Consider the following 20,948-nt stretch of genomic DNA (forward strand, 5'->3'; position numbering starts at 1 on the left):
GCTCTCGCTCTGAGCAAACTACGCGCTTTTAAATACCACGTGACGTCTATCTGCGCCGTTCCGCACAACCCCTACGCAGAAGTATAAAACAGCCGTTTGGACGGTGATATATATATATATATATATATATATAGCTAGGTTAGTTTCAAACTAAGTACAGATTCCAAGGACAAATGGTTATTAATGCGCTGGTGAATCCGGTGAGTCTTAAATTTATTCTGGTTTATTAGGTTATGCCGAGCTCGACATTATAAAGCAGCACGGCGAAGCAGCACGACGCGGCGCGTAGGGTGTCTCCACTGGTTCCGTTTGTGTCGCGCAAAGGCTTGCGTAAAAGCTATATATTCCTAGTAGCTCTCGCAGTCTACAGTGGGATTACATCGTGTATTTCATGTTTGTTCAGGACTGTTGATTATGGGTTAAGTGAATACTTTGGTGAGAGACCTTTTTCAGTTTGTTAATTTGGTAATATTTCGTTAACTCGTAAATACGTGAGAAAGTAAACGCTTTCAAGAATTACCATAAACTTAAATCGCAACGTAGCCTGCATAACAATCAATCTCAAACTGTATTCATTTATTTGCTTGGTTAACAAGCGTGCCAATTTCATGAAGAATATGTAATGATCATAATAATAATAAATAATCCGTAATCAACCATTGGGAATTCCCGTGTTGTCTTGTCATTCACGTCAAAACATTTATAGGATCATATTTAGTAAAATCAGCTAATCATGAAAAAGACAGTAACAGTTTAATCTTGAAGAGGTATGAACACCACAACGCCATGAACACCGGAAGCTTTGAAGTACAAGTGCGATAGGCTACGTCTTTCTGTGGTGTATTTTCAAATTTACCCCACCCCCTCCGCAAAATAAGACAGCGAAACTAAGTTTGCCTTTTCCCCAGGTTCCAGTTATTTATTTATTTATTTTTACAAAACGAAAAGGCTTGTATTTTTTTTTTTGGTGCTTATAAAATATCTGGGAGGTAACTAGGGACACACCCCCAGTAATATAAGGATGAAATATAAATCAGAGCATGTATACCTAGCATTTTAGAGCATATTTCTGTGTATAAACAGGCCATCGTGACGCGCGACAAGCCGAAAAAATAGAACTGAAGCGAAAAACTACGCTTCAGTTCGCTTGTGTCGCGCGAGCTTCGCAGCCGGTACGCGACGCGTTCGCATCTGGTGGAGACGACGTCGCCCGCTGCCATTGTAATAACAGTACTTCAACTACGCTTCAGTTACGCGCGTAATACGCGCGTAGTGCGCTCGCGGCCGATACGCGTGCGGTGGGTGCCCGGCTTTACGCGACGCTTACGCGACGCGTGCGGTGGGTGCCCGGCGTAACGCTTGTCCGGGACAAGCAAACTTTGTGATCAGACAAGTGGAATGGCTCTTCAAGTTGTCCGATAGGACAGGTAAAAAAACGTGATAAAAATATCTGTAATGTATGATCAAATTAACTGAAGTTGTAGCCTGTCTTCGTTTGCGAAGCAGTTTCAGGTGCGTGTGCGCGCGGTTGGTGTTTTTCTACAGTCTTACATTACATTACATTACATTCATTTAGCAGACGCTTTTATCCAAAGCGACGTACAAAAAGTGCATTTTCATGATCGTAGACAACTGCTGAACACGGGTTCAGTAAGGTACAATTACTTATTTTGTAAAGCTATTTCTAGCCGAGAACAAAGAACACTATCCTGGTCTAACATCTGCAAGGCCAAACTAGGCAGAAGAATAAGCTAGAGTATTAGGACAAATACAATTTACCAAGAAGTGCAGGGATGGGGCAACATGTAACAAGTGACAGGAAAAAGGGTTTTTTTTTTTTAATTTTTTTTTTTTTTAAATATATATATACACAGCGTGGTGGTGGTTATTCTAGGTATAGTCTGAAGAGATGAGTCTTCAGGCCACGGCGGAAGATGGATAGTGAGGGGGAGGTTCGGAGAGGGACGGGGAGTTCGTTCCACCACTGGGGAGCTAGGGTGGAGAAGCTCTGTGATCCCTTTGGGCGGGTGGGAGGGGTTGCAAGACGCCCTGCTGCCGCAGAGCGGAGTGGTCGAGCAGGCACATAGAATTGAGTCATGTCCTGCAAGTAGATGGGGGCTGTCCTGTTGGCGGCAGTGTAGGCAAGGGTCAGGGCTTTGAATCGGATCCTGGCAGCGACCGGCAGCCAGTGAAGTGATCGCAGCAGAGGAGTGACGTGGGAGAATTTGGGGAGGTTGTAGATGAGTCGGGCAGCGGCATTCTGAATCATGCAGCGGCATTCTGAATCATGGTTGGTTGACTCTTGTTAATTTCACTGCAGTGGTGATCAAACCTCACACGAAGCAAGTGCGTGTTGTTACTCTTTACTGATCGCAATTCTATGAGACCTTATGGTATAGCCTAGCTAGCACAACCCAATGGCAATAACCCATAAAATAGATTTTTAATATTATTTGTTCAATTGAATGTTTAAAGTGAAACAACGGTAGGTTTGAGGAATTACAATCTAGGCTACTTTCACTTTCATTTTAACTTTGCTCTGTGGGAGTGCTACATCCTATTCTGTATGAAATGGTAAATAGTAATTAACAAATGAGCAAGTAACATCATTACTATTATATCTGTTATAATAGTTTTATCATTTCATAGCTTCATGGGTTGTTCCGGAATCCAAATAACATGAAAAATATGTAGACCTGTCGCCTGTTGTATTGTTTTTGTGTGGTTGGTAGAATTTGTTCTCCCTCAGGAGTTATGGAATTTTAGTCATATGATCAAAAAATGGCAAGGGGTTCCAGAGACAACAAAGTTCAGCACGTTCAGGTCACTGGGGGTCCATTCAGTCCTCACTTGGGTCACTGCAACATGTTTTCCCATGGTTGGAACTAAGGGGTTTCTGGGATTAATTTAACTATATATTTTTTTAAAAATTAAAAAATGGAATGTCATTCTATAATATCTACCCTTAAGTGTACAATTCAGTTTCTGTTTACTTTTGAATGGAGTAAGTTCTAAAAGCAGTTACCTTTTTAAATAGAAATGTGTAAGTTACCCTTTTAGTTATATTGCAACCTCTCATGTTAAAGACTGGAGAGAGAATGCAGAAATGAAATAAAAATGAGGATTATTTAACATGTTTTTTTGTTTTTTACCAGGCTGGATCGCGGAAACCAGGACTTCTACAAAAGGAAGAATTCCGTCCATAATTTTGTGAATTATTATACATGGACATCTATAAAGCTCACAGCAAAGTATTAAGTGTTAAACTCTGATAGAGTGCATTTTACTCTGTACATGTGACCCTCTTGGAGTTAAATTAACACTGTCTATTTTATTGTGCACAGGAATATGCTTTCAATGGAAATTAGATATGTGGCATTTTAAAGTCCCTTTATGGGTGGTAAGAAATTAAAGTTTGCCTCTACCTTATTTAGAATAGCTTTGGTGTTTCTGTTATAACAAGTACATTCTCACACTTTCCTGTTTCTGACTTCTGTCTTCTGTTCCCCGTTTCAGCTTTTGTTTGAATGTCAAATAACAATATAATACACTCCCTTATCACAATCATAACGTAACATTTGTCATAGTCATGTCGCAGATATATCTTCCTGCCACCTGGCAATTCATTTTTGTCCCCTGTAGGCAAGGCTGTGGGCCCCTGGGTGCTGAAGCTCTAAAGCTCCCCACCCTCTCTCTCACACACCTCTACCACTGATATTTCAACTGCCACCACACACATACAGAAACGCATACAAAAAAGGATTGTTAAACTGTCAAACTGCAAAAACCTAACCAGTAGTGTTAATGGCGGGATAACAAGCTACTGGCTTCAGTACAAAAAAAGATCATTAGAATTTGGGTAAAGATTGGGTACATTACATTACATTACAGGCATTTGGCAGACGCTCTTATCCAGAGCGACGTACAACAAAGTGTATAACCATAACCAGGAACAAGTATGACGAAACCCCTAGAGGGAAGTACCGGTCCAAGTGCAGGGAACAACCGCATAGTTCAACTTGGACCCTGAAGGTTAAACTGATTAACACTAACAACGAGAACGGCAACAACGCAGTCTATGGAAAACATACAAGTAGTTAAGACAGTTAATGCACCTAAGTCACCTAGTTGACAGTGGAGGAGAATGCACCAGACTTTGCTTCCAGTGTAATTTGTACTATTGCTTATGCTTCAGGTATATCTATTGCTCCTGTTCTGTGGCCTTGCCTATTCTTGTGGAAGTGCAGAATATGAAATTAATGGAGAGTGCTGTCCAATGTGCACACCTGGTAAGTCACCATCTTTTATCAGAATAAAGCTTCTAATGCAGTAGATGTTGGCTTGCAGGGATTAAAAAGTGAAGGCGCTCTTCATTTTGTCATCATTGAAATGTCATTTCAAATGGGTACATTTTGGCTTTGTTTTGTGTCTGTTTTTCTGATTAGGGACACGTGTTTATAAGCACTGCACAGAGTACACTAGCACCTCCTGTGTACTGTGCACTCAAAAATCATTCATCCCCGTGCCCAATGGTCTGCCTCATTGTTTCTCTTGTACAGTGTGTGAGCCAGGTGAGAAAAGATTCATATTCAACTAATGTGTTCATTCATGACATGGCCATTTGCAACATGCTTGACTGTCTTTTTAATAATATATAAAAGATTTCTTGCAGTAATTAAATTCAATATGCTGTTTTGACTTGATGGTGAATGATGAACAGGTCTGTTATCGAAATACTCAAATAATGTGTTAATATGGGTCTTTATTCACCGTTCCTCCACAGACTTGGGTTTAAAAACAGAGAGGGAGTGCACCCTCACCTCTGACACAGTGTGTGGGCCTCTGGATCACCACTACTGCACTAAGACTGATAATAAGGGGTGCAGCTTTGCGCAGAAACACACCATCTGCAGGCCTGGACAGTTTATCATACACAAAGGTTGGATTGCATTAATATCTTGAAGGGACAGTTGAGAGTTTTTTATATTCCAGGGTTAATGTATGTTTTTGATTGGTGGATGCCCCGACAACTGCCATTGTGAAGCTGTTGGGTCACCCAGAGGAAGTAGATGTATTTGTCACAATACTGGGAGATCACCAAAAACTTCTGTAGGCATATAGAGTATGCTTCATCGCAGACATAAGTTGTCTGGGCCAATCAAGAACATACACTAAAACTGAAATAGTATCAAAAAACTCCACAAAATGAACTATGGCTTTTTCATCCTTATCTGTTTAGTCAAATTAAACTTGCTCAACTCAAAGTCTATGTTTCTGAAAACGTCTTTTGAGATTTTTAATGTCTTGACATACCTTGCCGTATATATTTTCACAGGAACAACATTGACTAATACCGAATGTGGAGATTGTCCTGATAAAACCTTTTCAGATGAATCCTTTTCTGCATACTGCAAACCACACAGAGAGTAAGTTTCCTGCATTGGTTCCCAAATAACATCATTTTCCAGATGAGTAAATCAGTCTGGGGTAAAGCAAAACCAAACAGGAGTTGTTACTCATTGTTATTGTTGTATTGATAAATATAACCGTAAGGTTTATTTGAGATTTGGACTTGTATGTTAATTTTTTTGACAGTTGCCAGACCTTGGGACTTCAGGAAATTACAGCAGGAACAAACACATCGGATAGTGAATGTGGACCAAGAAATATTCCTGTTTACATCGTTACTGTGTTTGTGCTCCTTGCTTTAGCTGTTTTTTTAGCAATAATTTTCATTTTATGGAAGTTTCTCCCTCTGGTAAGTCTTTGAATTTTATTTTTAATAAACTTGTAAATGGTTTGAATAGCAGTTTAAGGTTGGCTGTGCTACCCATATTTTGTGAATTGAAATCCTTGTATTTATACAATAGATATGAGTGGTTAGCATATTAAATATTTAATAATTAATCGGGCAATTCAAAAGTAATGTAATCAAAATCAAATATTTACCATGGTAAATTTTTGAGAAAAAGAAAAAATGTAAATTCAGTACTCCATTGGTTGATTGGTTATATTCAATGTTAAAGGATTAAACAAGAAAATAATAAAGGAAAGGTAATGTAATGTTACATTTTTAAGTTATTCAGAACAATTTTATATGTTGTTATCAAGTAATTAAATAATGAACCATTATTTCGCTTTCAGAGAGGAAGAAGAGAAAGAAGAACATGGTATGTGAGAAGCTTTTTTACATTGTGTGTCTAACTTTTCAAATATCTTTCTATAGCAGAATTTCATTTGCTAAAAGGTTAATTTATTTAATTAATTCAGGAGTCACTCCTGGGGCTTTTATGGTTAATACTGTATTTACTGAGATTAAATCTCCAATTTGCTAGCCGACATATCTGGCAGAAAGAGAAAGAATGACCAGGACAGGCCAGCCACAGGATGAAGGTAAGGGAGCACATAACTTTATGGGGAAATAACAAAGACAGATAGAAATACTATTAGATGGGCTGTATGCAGCTAGTACTGCCGCTGTCACCTGAACTAACTGCCCCTGATACAGTCTGCATGGACTTGCTCTGATATGGTAAAACCATTTTGATTCTGTTTTAATTTTAGATTTTTTCTGTACATATTTTGTATCACAAACCAAAGACTTGGCACCTGCGCAATCTTATGCATTCCCAGCATGATTGACATACCCAACACCACCAATGGAAACTAGCACATAGAGGAGCAATTATAAAATGTGAATTCATTGAATAGATATTGCTCCAAAAAATGCCAGTGTGAAAAGTTATCAAATGTGGTATTTCTAATATGAAAAAAAATTAAAGATTGACACTTAACATTTTGGAAAAGATTAACTCGTATTAAATGCTTACTGTGTAAATGTTTAAGTGATAAATAATTCAAAACCCAATTCTTGACACAAGTAAAATGTTTAATTATTGACTCGGCACTAAAGAAATTGCTGTCTGCTATAGTTCAGTTGATGTTCCACTGCTTTTATAGAATTCTTCTTTTTTGTCTGTATCAAGTATCTATTAGGTGAAGAACACTGCTGGCAGTTGACTTCATATGACAGACTTACTCTAAGGGAAGATATATGTCAATTCAGGATGGACAACAGAGAACTCTTGTTTTGAGCTGAAAGTTATACTGCCCCAGAGTGGCAGCCAACGATGGAGCACCCTCCTCCAGATGCAGTTGGTTCAGCTCCTACTCCATACCTGTTACCTGCCTGGCATTATCACCCATTGGCCTTCCAACTCGTCTCTCCTCATGAACAGAGTTATCCTTGCCCAGCTTCAGTTTTATCTTGTGATTGACATTTATGCACTGTTTATGTACATTTTTCTGTTTTTATACCTGCACTATACGAATAAAATTGAACTGAGTTCATTGGAGCAAAAAGACAAAAGTTGGTGTCATTAACTCTTATTATCCATGACGTCTTATTATCAATTCACATATCTTTTTAAGAGAATATCTTTTTATTGTCAATTCACAAATCACAAATTCACAAGTCAATTGTCAAATCTTTTTAATTTAACCTTATCTAATTGGTGAATGGGCTTATTAAATATACAACCATTTGCTGGCTAGTCAATAATAGCTGAATACCAGCATACTTGTGCACATTAGTATATCTGACCATTAAATTCACATTTCATTATATTAAAAAAACATTGGGAAAGAATTACAACGCAAAGTACACCTATATAACGGGTTACCAACAACTGTAACTGTTTTATATATCCTCTCAAACATATGTTCCCAGGGTCCTACAGACGGGTACACACCGCTTATCTCATCATGTGTGTGATGGTCGCGGAACCTCTTGCTTTTCATTTCGGCGCCCATGTTAACAAGTTAGAGCAGCCCACACAGCCTGCGTGAGACGCGCGTCTGAGGCGCGGCTCGAGCCTCGCTGCAGCGGCGCGTCATCTAGAGTTTCTGTGTGGAGCCTATTTTTCACGCGTGAGGCGCGCGGTTCTCAGCAAAAATAGACAGTGAAAAGATCTGTTGATAGTCATATTGACATCACAATGACATCACACCAGTGACTATGGGGGTATTACTGTCTAAAGAAATAAAGAAATAAACGTAACTGATTGTCATGGTCCTGTGTTCCTGTCTGCGTTTTCCCTGTTGGGCCGCCAGATGGCGGCACTTCTGTTTTGTGTCCTGCTCCCCCTGTGTTAATTGTATGCTTGTTTCCAATTGTCTAATCATTGTTTTCTGGCTGTCTCGTTTTCCCTTCCCCTTCCGTGGCCTGATTGTTCATGGTGCCCTCCTGTGTCTCGTCAGTGTGTTCTATTTAAGTTGCCCTCTTCCTTGACTCAGGTGCTGGATTCTTGTGGTATGTCTGGTTGTTCTATGCTCCCCTCCCTAAGTACCTGCTCCTTGTGTTCTAGCTCCCTTGTGTTTTTTGGATTTCTGCATTTTCTTTGTTCCTGTCTTGTTTTTAATTTCCCTTTGTTTGTTGGCCACTCTGCGAGGTTTTTGTTCCCTTTTGTTCCGGTGTGCAGTAAAGTCTTTTGTTCCCTTCATTTTGAGTTTTTGCATTTTTGCCTCTGCATTTGGGTCCAAACCCCCCCACGCAGCCTGACACTGATCCACAAATAAATGTAACTGACCCACAAATAAATGTAGCTCTCAATAAATGTAGAGGCTTTGCCTTTTGGCTCAGCTCCTTCTTCACCACCACAATCTGATAGAAAGCTTGCATTACTGCGGCTGCTGTACCTAGACGGCAGTCGATCTCCCGATACCTTTCACTTCACTCATAAACAAGACCTCTAGCTATTGAATGAGGTGTGCTTTGGTAGGGTTGGAGTGAAAACCTACAATGCAGTAAATCTCCAGGACCAGGTTTGGGCAGCCCTGACGTAAAGAAATTTTCTTGATGTAATATTCAAATTTCTTTTGTTTTTATATGATATAATATACAGCCCTGCAAGGACTATACTCTGTAGGTAATATTACTATTGGATCGATTCACTGTAAAATTTAAATGATTTTAAAAAATTAAAAAAAAACATCTTTTTAAAAAAAAATCCAGACAAATAGCCCTGCATTAAAAAAAAAAAAAATTAAATAATTTTAAAATTACTCCTTTAAAAAAGATAAGAATTAAAGGGTTGTGGTTTCCTATGGGATGATTGCTGGAAATTTAACGTGATGACTTTTTTGCCTAGTATGTAACCTGGTTCAGTCTCCTTTGTTTTATGCTCTATTGAGGTGCCCGCTGTTGTCCAAATGTATGCGCAGAATATAAAATGCATATTATGTGTAAGTTAGTGATTCTTATGAATTAATTCCTATTGAATAGATCCTAAAAACATTGAATGTCTATTTTTGTAATGCTTATTTTTGAAAAGAGGAAATAATTGAATTGATTGTGTGTTCTTCCACAACTCTAGGTGTAGATTCATGTTTAAACACCACGTGATCTTAATTGTCTGTCTCACAGGTGCACCTAATTTGTCACTAACTTATATCTATGTGTGAGAACTGCAGTGCTAAAACCAAAGCCAACTTGCTGCCAAAACATTAGAGATAAAAAAATCTGCATTGGAGTAAACAATTGGAGTGTCCGACCCTTAAGTTATACACACAGTAATACGACATGACAGTGGTACTTTTGGTGGAATTCACATTACATTATATTTATCCAAAGCGACGTACAATAAGTACATACCGAAGATCATAGGAACAACTACTAAACACAGGTCCGATAAGGTACAATATTCAATATCAAGATAAGGATACAAGTGCAGTATAAGTGCAGGATGGAGGTACATGTAATATGAAAGTGCTACAGGAACAAAGTGGAAGGATACAAGTGATAAGAGTGATCCTAGATTGGTAGTGCCCTGCAGGGTGGGGATAGTTGGTCCAGGTTTAGTCTGAAGAGATACGTCTTCAGACCACGGCGGAAGATGGGCAATGTCTGAGTGGTCCGTAGAGAAACAGGGAGTACATTCCCACACTGGGGGGCTAGGGTGGAGAAACTCCATGGTAGGGACGAGCGAGAATCATTCACTCGGATGGCAGGGGGTCGAAGTCACGCTGCTGCAGCAGAGTGGAGTGGTCGAGCTGGCGTGTAGGACTGAATCATGTCCTGTAATTGGGTGGGGGCTGTCCTGTTGACTGCAGTGTAGGCAAGGGTCAGGACTTTGAACCACAGCTCTGCCCTGTGTATTCAGAAGCTCATTGTCTATTTCATTTTCCCTCCCCTTTCAGAGCATGGTCAGCTTCCTGTTTTGTAGCGCAACACCAAGTTGGTAGGATGAGTAGAAATTGTCACGTGATGTCCTGACCTTTCAAACCATCACTCATAATCCCCCACCCCAGTACCCCCAGATAGCAATAATCGCATTAGATAATTGACGGATGGATCTTCACTGTGGTATTTCATTGGTGAAAAAACACATTAACTGAACCCCCACCCCTCATTAAAATGTACATATATTAAGAAAACAATCGAAATGGTTTTAACATGTAAGAACAACTCCATGCACACAGTAGCCTAACTGCACACAGCCCATCTAATATTATTTTTTATCAGTCCTTGTTGTCTCCCTATGGAGTCATGCGTACCCTTACCTTCATCGTGCAGCTGTTCTCCCCTGTTCATTATTTCACATTGTGTAACAACATAAGATGTAACATTGCATTACTGTTCCTTTTTGATTTTCTTGTTTAATTCTTTAATATGTTAACCACTCATATCGCTTGTATATCTATCTAGGTCGTCCTCAGACAAGCCCTCCAGCGGCGTTTCCAGTCATCTCGATCCTCCATGCATCTGGCTGACTTTCCGGCCGTGCATCTTCCTTTAGTACGTCCACGTACGTTGTTGTGGGATGCCCTCGTGATCAATGCCCGTGTGTTGGCTCCCACAGCTGGCTGGGAGCTCCCGGTGTCTCTGGCAGTGACCGGCCAGCCTCATTATCCTGGATGCTATTTTCTCACTCACCCTTGGTAACCCCCCATACAGATCCTTGATGGTAATATGTTCATTCTTCGAACATATTACCAAGTGTGTGGATTTCCACATACTTGCCATGCCATTCAGAGCTTTCCATGCGAGCGCCTTCCTCACTTTAAGGTCTTGCTCTGACGAGTTGACGATCGGATCATCAGCATGTACTCTCCTGTGCTCCTGGACTCCCAGGATCTCCACTCCCCTTTCTTCGGCACAGTGTGCAAGCTCCGCCAACCTCACTTCTTCTCTCACTGTGTTTGCATTGAAGGTTCCCATAATAAGTGGTCTCCAACAACACACGAGTGCATTAGACCGTGTGCTGTAGTCAGACTGAACCCTATCTTTCGGCTTTGGGGTCCCATTGTCATGCTGTCCACCAGGGGGAGGACCAGCACCACCATCTGCTGCGTGATTCCCGTGGACTCCTGCCACTGGAAGTATAGGATTCTCAATAACTGGACTCTCCATTGTTAGGCTTTACAATGCTATTTGAGGGCTGTGGGGTGCTGTGCGGGTATAAATATGAAGCTTTCTGTTCACATTAAAAAACTACTGTTTAAACAGCATCACCCTTTAATTGTTTATTTAAAATAAAGTTTTAAAAGTCTAATCAAGCAGACGAGGAGACTTAAACTGAAAATTGTTGTTAAAATGACAACTGATACTTCTAATACAAGCAGCACAGTAACCATGAGAATATCGTGGTGCACATTCACGTTCCAACGTGTTTTTTCCTTTTAGAATTCATCCTCATAATTGTGTTTAATTGGTAAAACGTATTAACTGGGCCCACCCTTCATTAAAATGTACAGAATCAAAATGGTTTTAACATATCAGAGGCAGTACTAGCTGCACACATCCCATCTAATAGTATTTTTTTTTAATCAGTTTTTATAATTTCCCCCCATAGTCATGTGCTCCCTTACCTTCAACCTCCAGCTGGTCTGTCCTGTTCATTCTTTTTCTTTCTGCCTGATCTGTTGCCTAGCAAAGTGGAGATTTTATCTCAGTAAACACAGTATTAACCATAAAAGTGTAGAGGTCATTTCATAGCCCCAGGAGTGACTACTGAATTAATTAAATTAATTAACCTTATAGCAAATGAAATTCTACTCTCGAAAGATATTTGAAAAATTAGGCGCATGATGTAAAAAGCTTCTCACGTACCCTGTTCTTCTTTTTCCTCTCTGAAAGCAAAATAGTGGTTCGTTATTTTATTACTTGATACCTACATTACATTTTTTTTGAATAACTTAAAAATGTTACCTTACCTTTCCTTTTTTATTTTCTTGTTTAATTCTTTAACATTGAATATAACCAATCAACCAGTGGAGTAATGCATTTGCATTTTTTCCAAAAATTTACCATGGCACATTACCTTTCCTTTTTGAATTCCCTGATTAATTATCAAATACAAGGATTGCAATTCACAAAATATAGGTACAGCCAACGTTAAACTGCTATTTAAACTGCATCACCATTTACATTTAGTTTATTAAAAATACAATTCAAAGTCTTACCAGATAAAGGGAGAGACTTACTTAAAATGAAAATGATTGTTAAAATGACAACTGATACAAGTAGCACAGGCACAATGATGGAAACAGGAATATTTCTTGGTCCACATTCACTGTCCGATGTGTTTGTTCCTGCTGTAATTTCCTGAAGTCCCAGGGACTGGCAACTGTCACAAAAATAATTATAATAAAAGTCCAAATCTCACATAAACCTCAAAGTTTTTTTTTATCAATACATAAATATGAATGAGTAACAACTCCTTTTTGGTCTGATTTACTCATCTGGAAAATGAAGTTATTTGAGAATAAATGCAGGAAACTTACTGTGTGTGTGGTTTGCAGCACGCAGAAAAGGATTTATTTGAAAAAGTTTTATCAGGACAGTATCCACATTCGGTATTAGTCAATGTTGTTCCTGTGCAAATATATATTGGAAGATATGTCAAAACATTAAAAATCTCAAAAAAAGTTTTCAGAAACGTAGACTGTGCAGTTAAGTGAGTTAATTTTATGAAACTGACACGGATAAAAAAAGGAATAGTTCACTTTGTGGAGTTTTTCAATACTATTTCAGTTTTAGTGAATGTTCCCACTTGGCCCAGACAATTTATTTCTGTGATGAAGGATATTTTAGATACCTACAGAAATTTTTGGTGATCTGTCAGTATTGTGACAAATATGGCTGTTGTGAGGGAATCTACCAATCAAAAACATACACTGGAATATAAAAAACTCTCAACTGTCTCTTCAAGATATTAATGCAATCCAACCTTTGTGTAGGATGAACTGTCCAGGCCTGCAGATGGTGTGTTTCTGCGCAAAGCTGCACCCCTTATTATCAGTCTTAGTGCAGTAGTGGTGATCCAGAGGCCCACACGCTGTGTTAGAGGTGGGGGTGCACTCTCTCTCTGTTTTTAAACCCATGGCTGTGGAGGAACGGTGAATAAAGACCCATATTAACACATTATATGAGCATTTTGACAACAAACCTGTTCAAGCTGAGTAACACCAAATTATGCGTTCTGAATTCAAAACAGAATGTTACATTTTAATTTCTATACGAAACATATATTATTACAAAAATAGTCAAGCAAATTACAAATGGTCATGTCATAAATGAACACATTAGTTTAATTTGAATCTTTTCTCACCTGGGTCACACACACTGCAAGGCAAACATTCGGGGAGACTGCTGGGCCTGTCCATGAATGTTTTTTGAGCGCACGGTATACAGGAGGTATTAGTGTATTCTGTGCAGTGTTTATTAACGTGTGTCCCTAATGGGGAAAAACAATCACAAAAAAAGTTAAAATGGACCCGTTTGAAATTAATTTTAATTGAACTGAATTTCAATTACAACAAAATAAAGAGCACCTTCACTTTTTAACCCCTGCAAGCCAACATCTACTGCATTAGAAGCTTTATTCTGATAAAAGATGGTGACTTACCAGGTGTGCACATTAGACAGCACTCTCCATTAATTTCATATTCTGCACTTCCACAGGAATAGGCGAGGCCACAGAACCGGAGCAATGCCTGAAGCAAATGGAATATTACTAATTACACTGGAAGCAGTCTGGTGCATTCTCCTCCACTGTCTCCTTATTACCCAATCTTAACCAAAATTTTAATGATTTTTGTGACTTTTTTTTGTACTGAAGCCAGTAGCTCGTTACCCGCCATTAACACTACTTGTAAAGTTTTGCAATTTGACAGTTTAACTGAATCCTTTTATGAATGTGTTTCTGTATGTGTGTGTGTGGTGGCAGTTGAAATGTCACTGGTAGAGGTGTCAGAGAGAGAGAGGGTGGGGAGCTTTAGAGCTTCAGCACCCAGGGGCCCACAGGGGGTCTTAATCCAGCCTGGCCTACAGGGGACAAAAATGAATTGGCAGGTGGCAGGAAGATATATCTGTGACATGACTATGACAAATGTTACCTTATGATTGTGATAAGGGAGTGAATTATATTATTTGACATTCAAAAAAAAACTGAAAGCAGGAAGCAGAAGACAGAAGTCAGAAATAGCAAAGTATGAGAATGTACTTGTCCTAACAAGCACCAAAGCTGTACTAAATAAGGTAATGAGGCAAAACTTTAATCTCTTACCATCCATAAAGGGACTTTAAAATGCCACATACCGAATTCCTTCTGAAAGCATATTCCTGTGCACAATAAAATAGACAGTGTTAATTTAACTCCAAGATGGTCACATGTAGTGTAAAATGCACTCTATATGAGTTTAACACTTAATACTTTACTGTGAGCTTGATAGATGTCCGTCTGTCGTAATTCACGAAATTATGGTCAGATTTCTTCCCTTTGTGGAGGTCCTGGTTTCCCTGATTCAGCCTAGGAAGATTAACGTTACATAATCCTAATTTTAGTTGAATTTCTGCATTCTATCAGCAGTACTTTACAAGAGAGCTTGCAACATAACTAAAAAGGTAACTTATATACAGATTTTTTTCTTTTAGAGCTCAGTGGATTCAAAAATAAACAAAACCTGAAATGCACATTAACAGAAATTATAGAATGACGTGGCCTTTTCTTTTATTTGAGTTAAATTTCAGTAACCTTTCAGTTCCAACCATGGGCAAACATATTATGGGAGTGACCCAAGTGATGACAGAATGGACCCCCAGTGGCCTGAGAGTACTCCCGTTCACAACATTTTTATTATATCGCTAAAAGTCCTGAACTCCTCAGTTCGGGAAGTAAATTATAATTTTCGAACCATGCAGAAATAATTCAACGTGAGCGGTCTATACATTGGTCATGTTATTTGGATTTCGGAACAACTCATGAAGCTATGAAAGGGTTAAAAAGTAATAACAGAGTTACGATAGTTACTTTTTAGTAAGTGTATTTTACTTGTTCATGTGTTATTTATACGCCATTCGATACAGAGCAGAAATGAACACGAAAGCTGACTGGAAATCCCCCGTTTGATCTTATTTACCCGTTTTTAATCACGTCTTATAATATACTTATAACCATAAATACACACGATTTAATGGTCTAATAAATAACAAAATTATAATTAAAATTCTGTCTTACAGTAAACATTTGCCAAGATAGCGTACAGACTACAAAACAATGTCATTAGCGAACAGAACAGAGCATATTTGAATCGTTCTAAGCGTTTCACCCGTGTAAAAAAAATAACTGCCACAATTTTATAATCCATTTTAATTATGACATTTTATCATAAGTAATCAAACAGAATTTAAGCCTTACTTGACTCACGAGCACGTCGAGAACCAATTTGTCCTTGGAATCTGTATTTGAAAGTAGCCAAGCCTAAATCACAGTCCAAGTTAATAGCGGTCAGCACGCTGAGCACATGACCGTTCCTCGCGACGCATCCCGTGTTTAGATCCCGTGTCCACTGTTTGTCAACTCTAATACATTCTTCAAGAGTGCTTTCCCAAGTATTAATGTAATGGATTCTGTGCATTTTTACTGGAGCAATTTTTGAATTATGGGATGTCAAAATCCTCCAAAATGGTCATTCAATTCTAAAGATGGTGCTTCTTTAAAATTCAATGAAATAGTATAAGCTAACTGCTTTATGCAATGTCCAATATATTCTTGAAGAATACCGTTCCAGATATTCATGCAATGGATTCCATGGATTTTTACTGTAGGCATTTGGGCCTGCCGTGGTGAAACTACAATGTTCCGAAGATGGACTACTAAAAGCGCATCTTAGATACTTCGCCCGTGCGTTCTTAACGTATTGTTTCATGCAGGCTATATAAACATTTAAATGCTGCTGCTGTAAGGAATTGTGGGACGGCATAATCTCCTTTCCTTTCGTAAAGGACGGTCCAGTGTCCCCGATGCTAAAGGAGATAAGAAAGAAAGCATTGAAGCACCTTTCCTTAGCATTTAGAGAATTCGAACAGCTCTTATCATGGCTGGCACTTAAGATACTTCTGGTCATTTCACTCAGTTAGGAACCTTCCTAAGCCAAAAAGCCTATTCAGATCATAGGATAAAGGTCTCTTGGGAAGAGGGAGGCGAGGTGAGGCGGAGGCGGCGGTTGTTGTTCTTCTTCTTCTTCTTGGATTTTGGCAGTGTGGACGCTACTAGACGTATTACTGCCCTCCGCAAGTACTGATTTAACCCGCAGTGTCCGAGCCTCAGTCTGCAAATTTTAATAGAATCTCTTCGGGTTCCAGAACAATAACTAGCTTTTTTAATCTGAGGATGAAGAGAAAAATAATTCCTTCCTTTGGTTTCCTTTTCCTACAATCCCTGCCATTCTCTTTCAACACCCTCCTTGATTTTTTTCTCTAAGTTCCACTCTTCCCAGGGGTATATTTACATCTATTTCTCCTTTCTTTAGACTTGCCTTTGCTATAGAATCAGCTATTTAATTTCCCTCAACTCCATCATTCCCAGGAACCCAGCAAAACTTGACTTCACAGCCAGTCTTCCCAATTCTAAACAGAACAGATAAGATCTCATTAATAAGGTCAAGCCGAGCTTTTGATTTACCTCCACTTAAAGCCATCAGAGCAGCTGCTGAGTCAGAACAAATGAGAACATTATTTGGTCTTATGTCCTCTGTCCACCACAAAGCCCAAAGAATTGCCAATAGTTCTGTTGCGAAGACAGAACTTCCATTTGTGGTACGGTGATCGGTCCTAGATCCCAAATCAAGCTGATCCACATACATCCCAAATCCTGCTTTCCCACTCTCTGGGTCCCTAGAACCACCTGTGAAAATTTTCAAATAAGGCTCCCATTACTCTGTTAAGATAATGCTCTATTTTGAACTATCACACTATTGTCCTTTTCTTGTAAAAAGGTAAGATCAATGTCCAGCTCTTGCATGAACCAAAAAGGTACAGGTAACCATCTCATATGATTTGCTATGCTTTCCTGCTCCATTCTCAGTTTTCTGGCCCACTGATTTACTGTCGAAAAATAGTTTGTTTTTGATCTTGCCACCAGAATCCCATGACCCTTGTAAAAGACACCTAGCTGGGAGGGTTTGATTGGATCCACTTAGTTTTACCCAGTACTGCAGCCCCAACTTAATACACCTTAAGCATATGGGCATTTCTCCCATTTCAATAAACAGTGCAGGAATTGGGGAGGATTTAAAAGCCCTGCAACAGAGTCTCAATGCCTTGCTCTGCAGAATATCTAATTTTCCAAGCACCGACTTAACAGCTGAGCCATAAACAAAACACCCATAATCAAGTACAGAATTTATCATTGCCTGGTATATTAAATATGGGGCATGCCCCCGCCAAGGCGTAACTTGGCTGGATGTGACTGGGGGGCAAAGAGGGAGACCATGCAATGGGATGGCATACCTGCCATCCCATTGCATGGTCTCCCTCTCTGCCCCCCAGTCACATCCAGCCAGACTTTACATTACATTACAGGCATTTGGCAGACGCTCTTATCCAGAGCGACGTACAACAAAGTGTACAACAGACTTCATGGAATTTAACACTTCATCACATTTTGCTAGTATTCTTGCTACATGAACAGCCAAAATCAGGTTCACCGTCACTTGTCACCTAGCCAATATTAAAATTTTGGGTTATCCCGGCTAGCTAGCTAGCTAACTATTGAATTGTATTCAAAACAGCGGTTAAAAACTGAATCGTTCACAAAGATACGGATGAAAATGCGTCCCGTAGCCATGAGTTAAATACGGAACGCCTACAGTTCAAATAAGAGACGATTCTGTGTTTTGCAGGATGATTGGCATTCCTAAATGAAGTAACTAGAACTGTGATTCAACGTTGCCATTGCGAAATTGGACATTGAAAAGGGGAGGGGACGTAACAATTCAAAATCGAAAGAATAATGTTGCTGTTTTAACTGCTTTAGTATTCTGGATTTTGTAGTGCATTGATTTGATTGGAGTTGAAATAATTTAGACAATTTTTAACCCTCACTATACCTTGGACCCTTGATAACTTAAAGCCATTTAGCCAACAAATGTGTCACATACTGTATCAGCATAATTACAGCTGAATCTACTCCCACCCCACATCCCATAGAGATCCATTCAAATTCAAAGAGATTTGTATCGCTTGTAGGACAACCTGACAATAAGATATCCAGACTCTGATGATGTTGATAGGTCACAGACATCAGGAAGTCATGGCATGCAAATGATATGCAACCAAATACAAAACATGACTCTCTTATTTGACATTATGTTAATTTGTCTAAAAACACTGAAATGGGGGACTACGTACAAAAAGTGCTGTAATTACTACATGGTGAGACCAAAATGTATACCCTTTAATAAAAGCTCTGAGTCTGCACTTTGACCACATGTGAATTGTTTGATTACAAACAGAGAAAATAAAATATTAAATCAGAAAAAAGCGGAAAAATGCAGGTGGTTTTAATGTTGTGGCTGATTGGTGTAAATGTGTTACAAACATTTGCAAAACAACTGAAATTGTTATACTTGTTAAATTCATGCAAAGCCGAATAGTTGTTCCACTGACCTGTGTTGAGGTAAATAGTCCTTAACTAGATGATCCTAGAGATAGCTTTCTCTTCATTTTTGTTTGACTTTTGGTACGCAGTGCGAGTTCCGCAGCTAACAAGTAGCCTGCTCTAAAACAGTCTGATCAGTACTTAGAGGAAGTGGCAGTATATACTGTACATGAAGCATCATTTAGTTCCTTAAATTTTGTTACCATATGCACCAAAAGGGGTAGTGTGTCAAAACGATGTATAAAAAGATTGTACTTCCTTATTTTGAAAAATACGAATTAATGGCACATCATTTTAATTTTACTTTCATTTCCAAGCAGAAGTATGTAATTAATGAAAAAGATAATATTTTAGTTAGTTGTGCAGTTCACTGACAAATTATCATAGCTAGGTCTATCTTACTTATGTGGGCGACATAGCTCAGGAGGTAAGAGCAGTCGGAGGGTTGCTGGTTCGATCCCCTGCCCTGGATGTGTCCAAGTGTCCCTGAGCAAGACACCTAACCCCTAATTGCTCCCAATGAGCTGATTGGTACCTTGCATGGCAGCCTTTCACCGTTGGTGTGTGAGTGTGTGTGTGAATCAGAGGAATCAATTGTAAAGCGCTTTGGATAAAAGCGCTATATAAATGCAGTCCATTTATTCCACACCCATACAGAGTGTTAATTTGTAGTCCTACCCTGCAATGGGTAATAAGACACATGCTGTATAATTCACTGACGATTAAACGCCATTTTCAAATAATGCCGTAACAAGATAGATTGGCCAATAATATCATTATTAGACAGGTACTAATACCTTGCCTTTTCTCTTTATAAAGACCGGATACTGCAGGTAAGACTGTATCTTGGGGGGGGGGGGGTGGGGGGGTGGGAGTGACTTGACATGACTTGGGACTAGCTTGGGACTTGCTTGAGACTTGGACCAAATGACTTGAGTCACATGTCTGCGATCATCCCTGATCTACTTTTAGATAAACTTTTACTGCTCAATGTCCCATCCCCTCTCTGCCACTGGATCCATGACTTCTTAAGCAACAGGAAACAGTGTGTCAAGGTGGGTGACTTCACTTCAGACCCCCTCCTTCTCAGCACTGGCGCCCCTCAGGGCTGTGTGCTGTCTCCTGTTGTAGTCTGTATCTCCCGGTCACTTGTCTCCCCAGTACTGTCTCTGTGTCTGTGTTCCCTGAGCTGCTTCACTCCCCTGCATTTGTGTGATTTCACTATTCGGGTGGTTCCGGGTTTTCGTGGTTTCCCCCCCTTCCTTCCAGTCTCGTTTTTACTTACTTCCTACTTATTTCTAGTTTTACTCATTTCTACTAATCCTTACTAACTTATAGATTGTAAAGTACTAACCTCATTAATATACTAACATGTGAATATTACTAATGGACTAACACACACTAGTTTTGGGTTTTTGATAGTTTAGATCACTATACTAATACATTAACCAGTCTCCCCTTTTCCATGCTGCGCTGTAGCTCCGCCCCTTTTCTTTCTAGCCTGCTCTAACGCTGAGTTCTGCAATTGGCACCTGTCTCTTGCTCTGACTGCACCTCTCTCTCTCTGCACGCGTTTTTACCTGCTTAACCCAGGCCGTCTATTATCATTGTTGTCTATGTGATTCCAGTCCGCGTTTTGTCAGTCCCCTGTTATTTAATTAGTTATCCTAATGTTCTTCACCTGGATGTTGTTTGTTACTCCTCCCTCACTCACTTAACCCCTCCTTGATTGTTACCTTCCCCAGTGTATAAATGTCAGTCTTTTCCACCAGCTCACGGTCAGAACGTTGATCAAATTCATTGTGCTGATATTTAGTAAGCCTTTGTTTATCGAGATTCCTGAGACACCCCTTCTGTATGACTGAGTTTGCCTGCCCCTTTTGGTTTGTTTGCTTCTGGTTTGACCTTTGCTTTGCTTTGACTTCACTTTTGCCTGTCCCTTTGTACCTTCGCCGCTCTGTTCTCCTGATTTTTGATTTTTTGCCTGTTTTTCAAAATTCTTTTGGA

General features: G+C 39.4%; 2 protein-coding genes across 6 annotated transcripts in view; one reads left to right on the forward strand and one right to left on the reverse strand.

The window, feature by feature from the left end:
* Nucleotides 1-155: 155 nt before the first annotated feature.
* The window catches only part of LOC118207564 (tumor necrosis factor receptor superfamily member 14-like), a 135,103-nt gene continuing 114,310 nt past the window's right edge, over nucleotides 156-20,948 (forward strand). The window contains exons 1-11 of the transcript XR_004761405.1: nucleotides 156-200; nucleotides 3,156-3,251; nucleotides 3,345-3,400; nucleotides 4,196-4,289; nucleotides 4,446-4,571; nucleotides 4,784-4,939; nucleotides 5,336-5,426; nucleotides 5,596-5,758; nucleotides 6,145-6,170; nucleotides 6,336-6,393; nucleotides 6,987-7,345. The gene's annotated coding sequence lies outside the window, so the exon portion shown is untranslated. Of the gene's footprint in view, nucleotides 201-3,155; nucleotides 3,252-3,344; nucleotides 3,401-4,195; nucleotides 4,290-4,445; nucleotides 4,572-4,783; nucleotides 4,940-5,335; nucleotides 5,427-5,595; nucleotides 5,759-6,144; nucleotides 6,171-6,335; nucleotides 6,394-6,986 lie in introns of the transcript that reaches the window.
* On the reverse strand, nucleotides 9,594-19,440 carry LOC118207562. Of its 5 annotated transcripts, none has more exons than XM_035381263.1 (11): nucleotides 18,950-19,440; nucleotides 14,715-14,810; nucleotides 14,568-14,623; nucleotides 13,908-13,995; nucleotides 13,611-13,736; nucleotides 13,230-13,385; nucleotides 12,784-12,874; nucleotides 12,484-12,626; nucleotides 12,110-12,129; nucleotides 11,869-11,926; nucleotides 9,594-11,373 (listed from the first exon to the last, which is right to left on the reverse strand). In XM_035381263.1, exons 3-11 carry the CDS (start codon nucleotides 14,595-14,597, stop codon nucleotides 10,793-10,795), a joined length of 1,293 nt encoding a protein of 430 aa, XP_035237154.1. In that variant the 5' UTR covers nucleotides 14,598-14,623; nucleotides 14,715-14,810; nucleotides 18,950-19,440; the 3' UTR covers nucleotides 9,594-10,792. The 5 variants fall into 5 exon arrangements, with proteins under 5 accessions (XP_035237154.1, XP_035237156.1, XP_035237153.1 ...); XM_035381265.1 differs by having other exon boundaries at nucleotides 14,715-14,835; XM_035381262.1 differs by lacking the exon at nucleotides 18,950-19,440 and adding an exon at nucleotides 15,699-16,287 and having other exon boundaries at nucleotides 14,720-14,810.

This window comes from Anguilla anguilla, chromosome 11, assembly GCF_013347855.1.
Source record: "Anguilla anguilla isolate fAngAng1 chromosome 11, fAngAng1.pri, whole genome shotgun sequence".
In the NCBI taxonomy this organism is placed as follows: domain Eukaryota; kingdom Metazoa; phylum Chordata; class Actinopteri; order Anguilliformes; family Anguillidae; genus Anguilla; species Anguilla anguilla.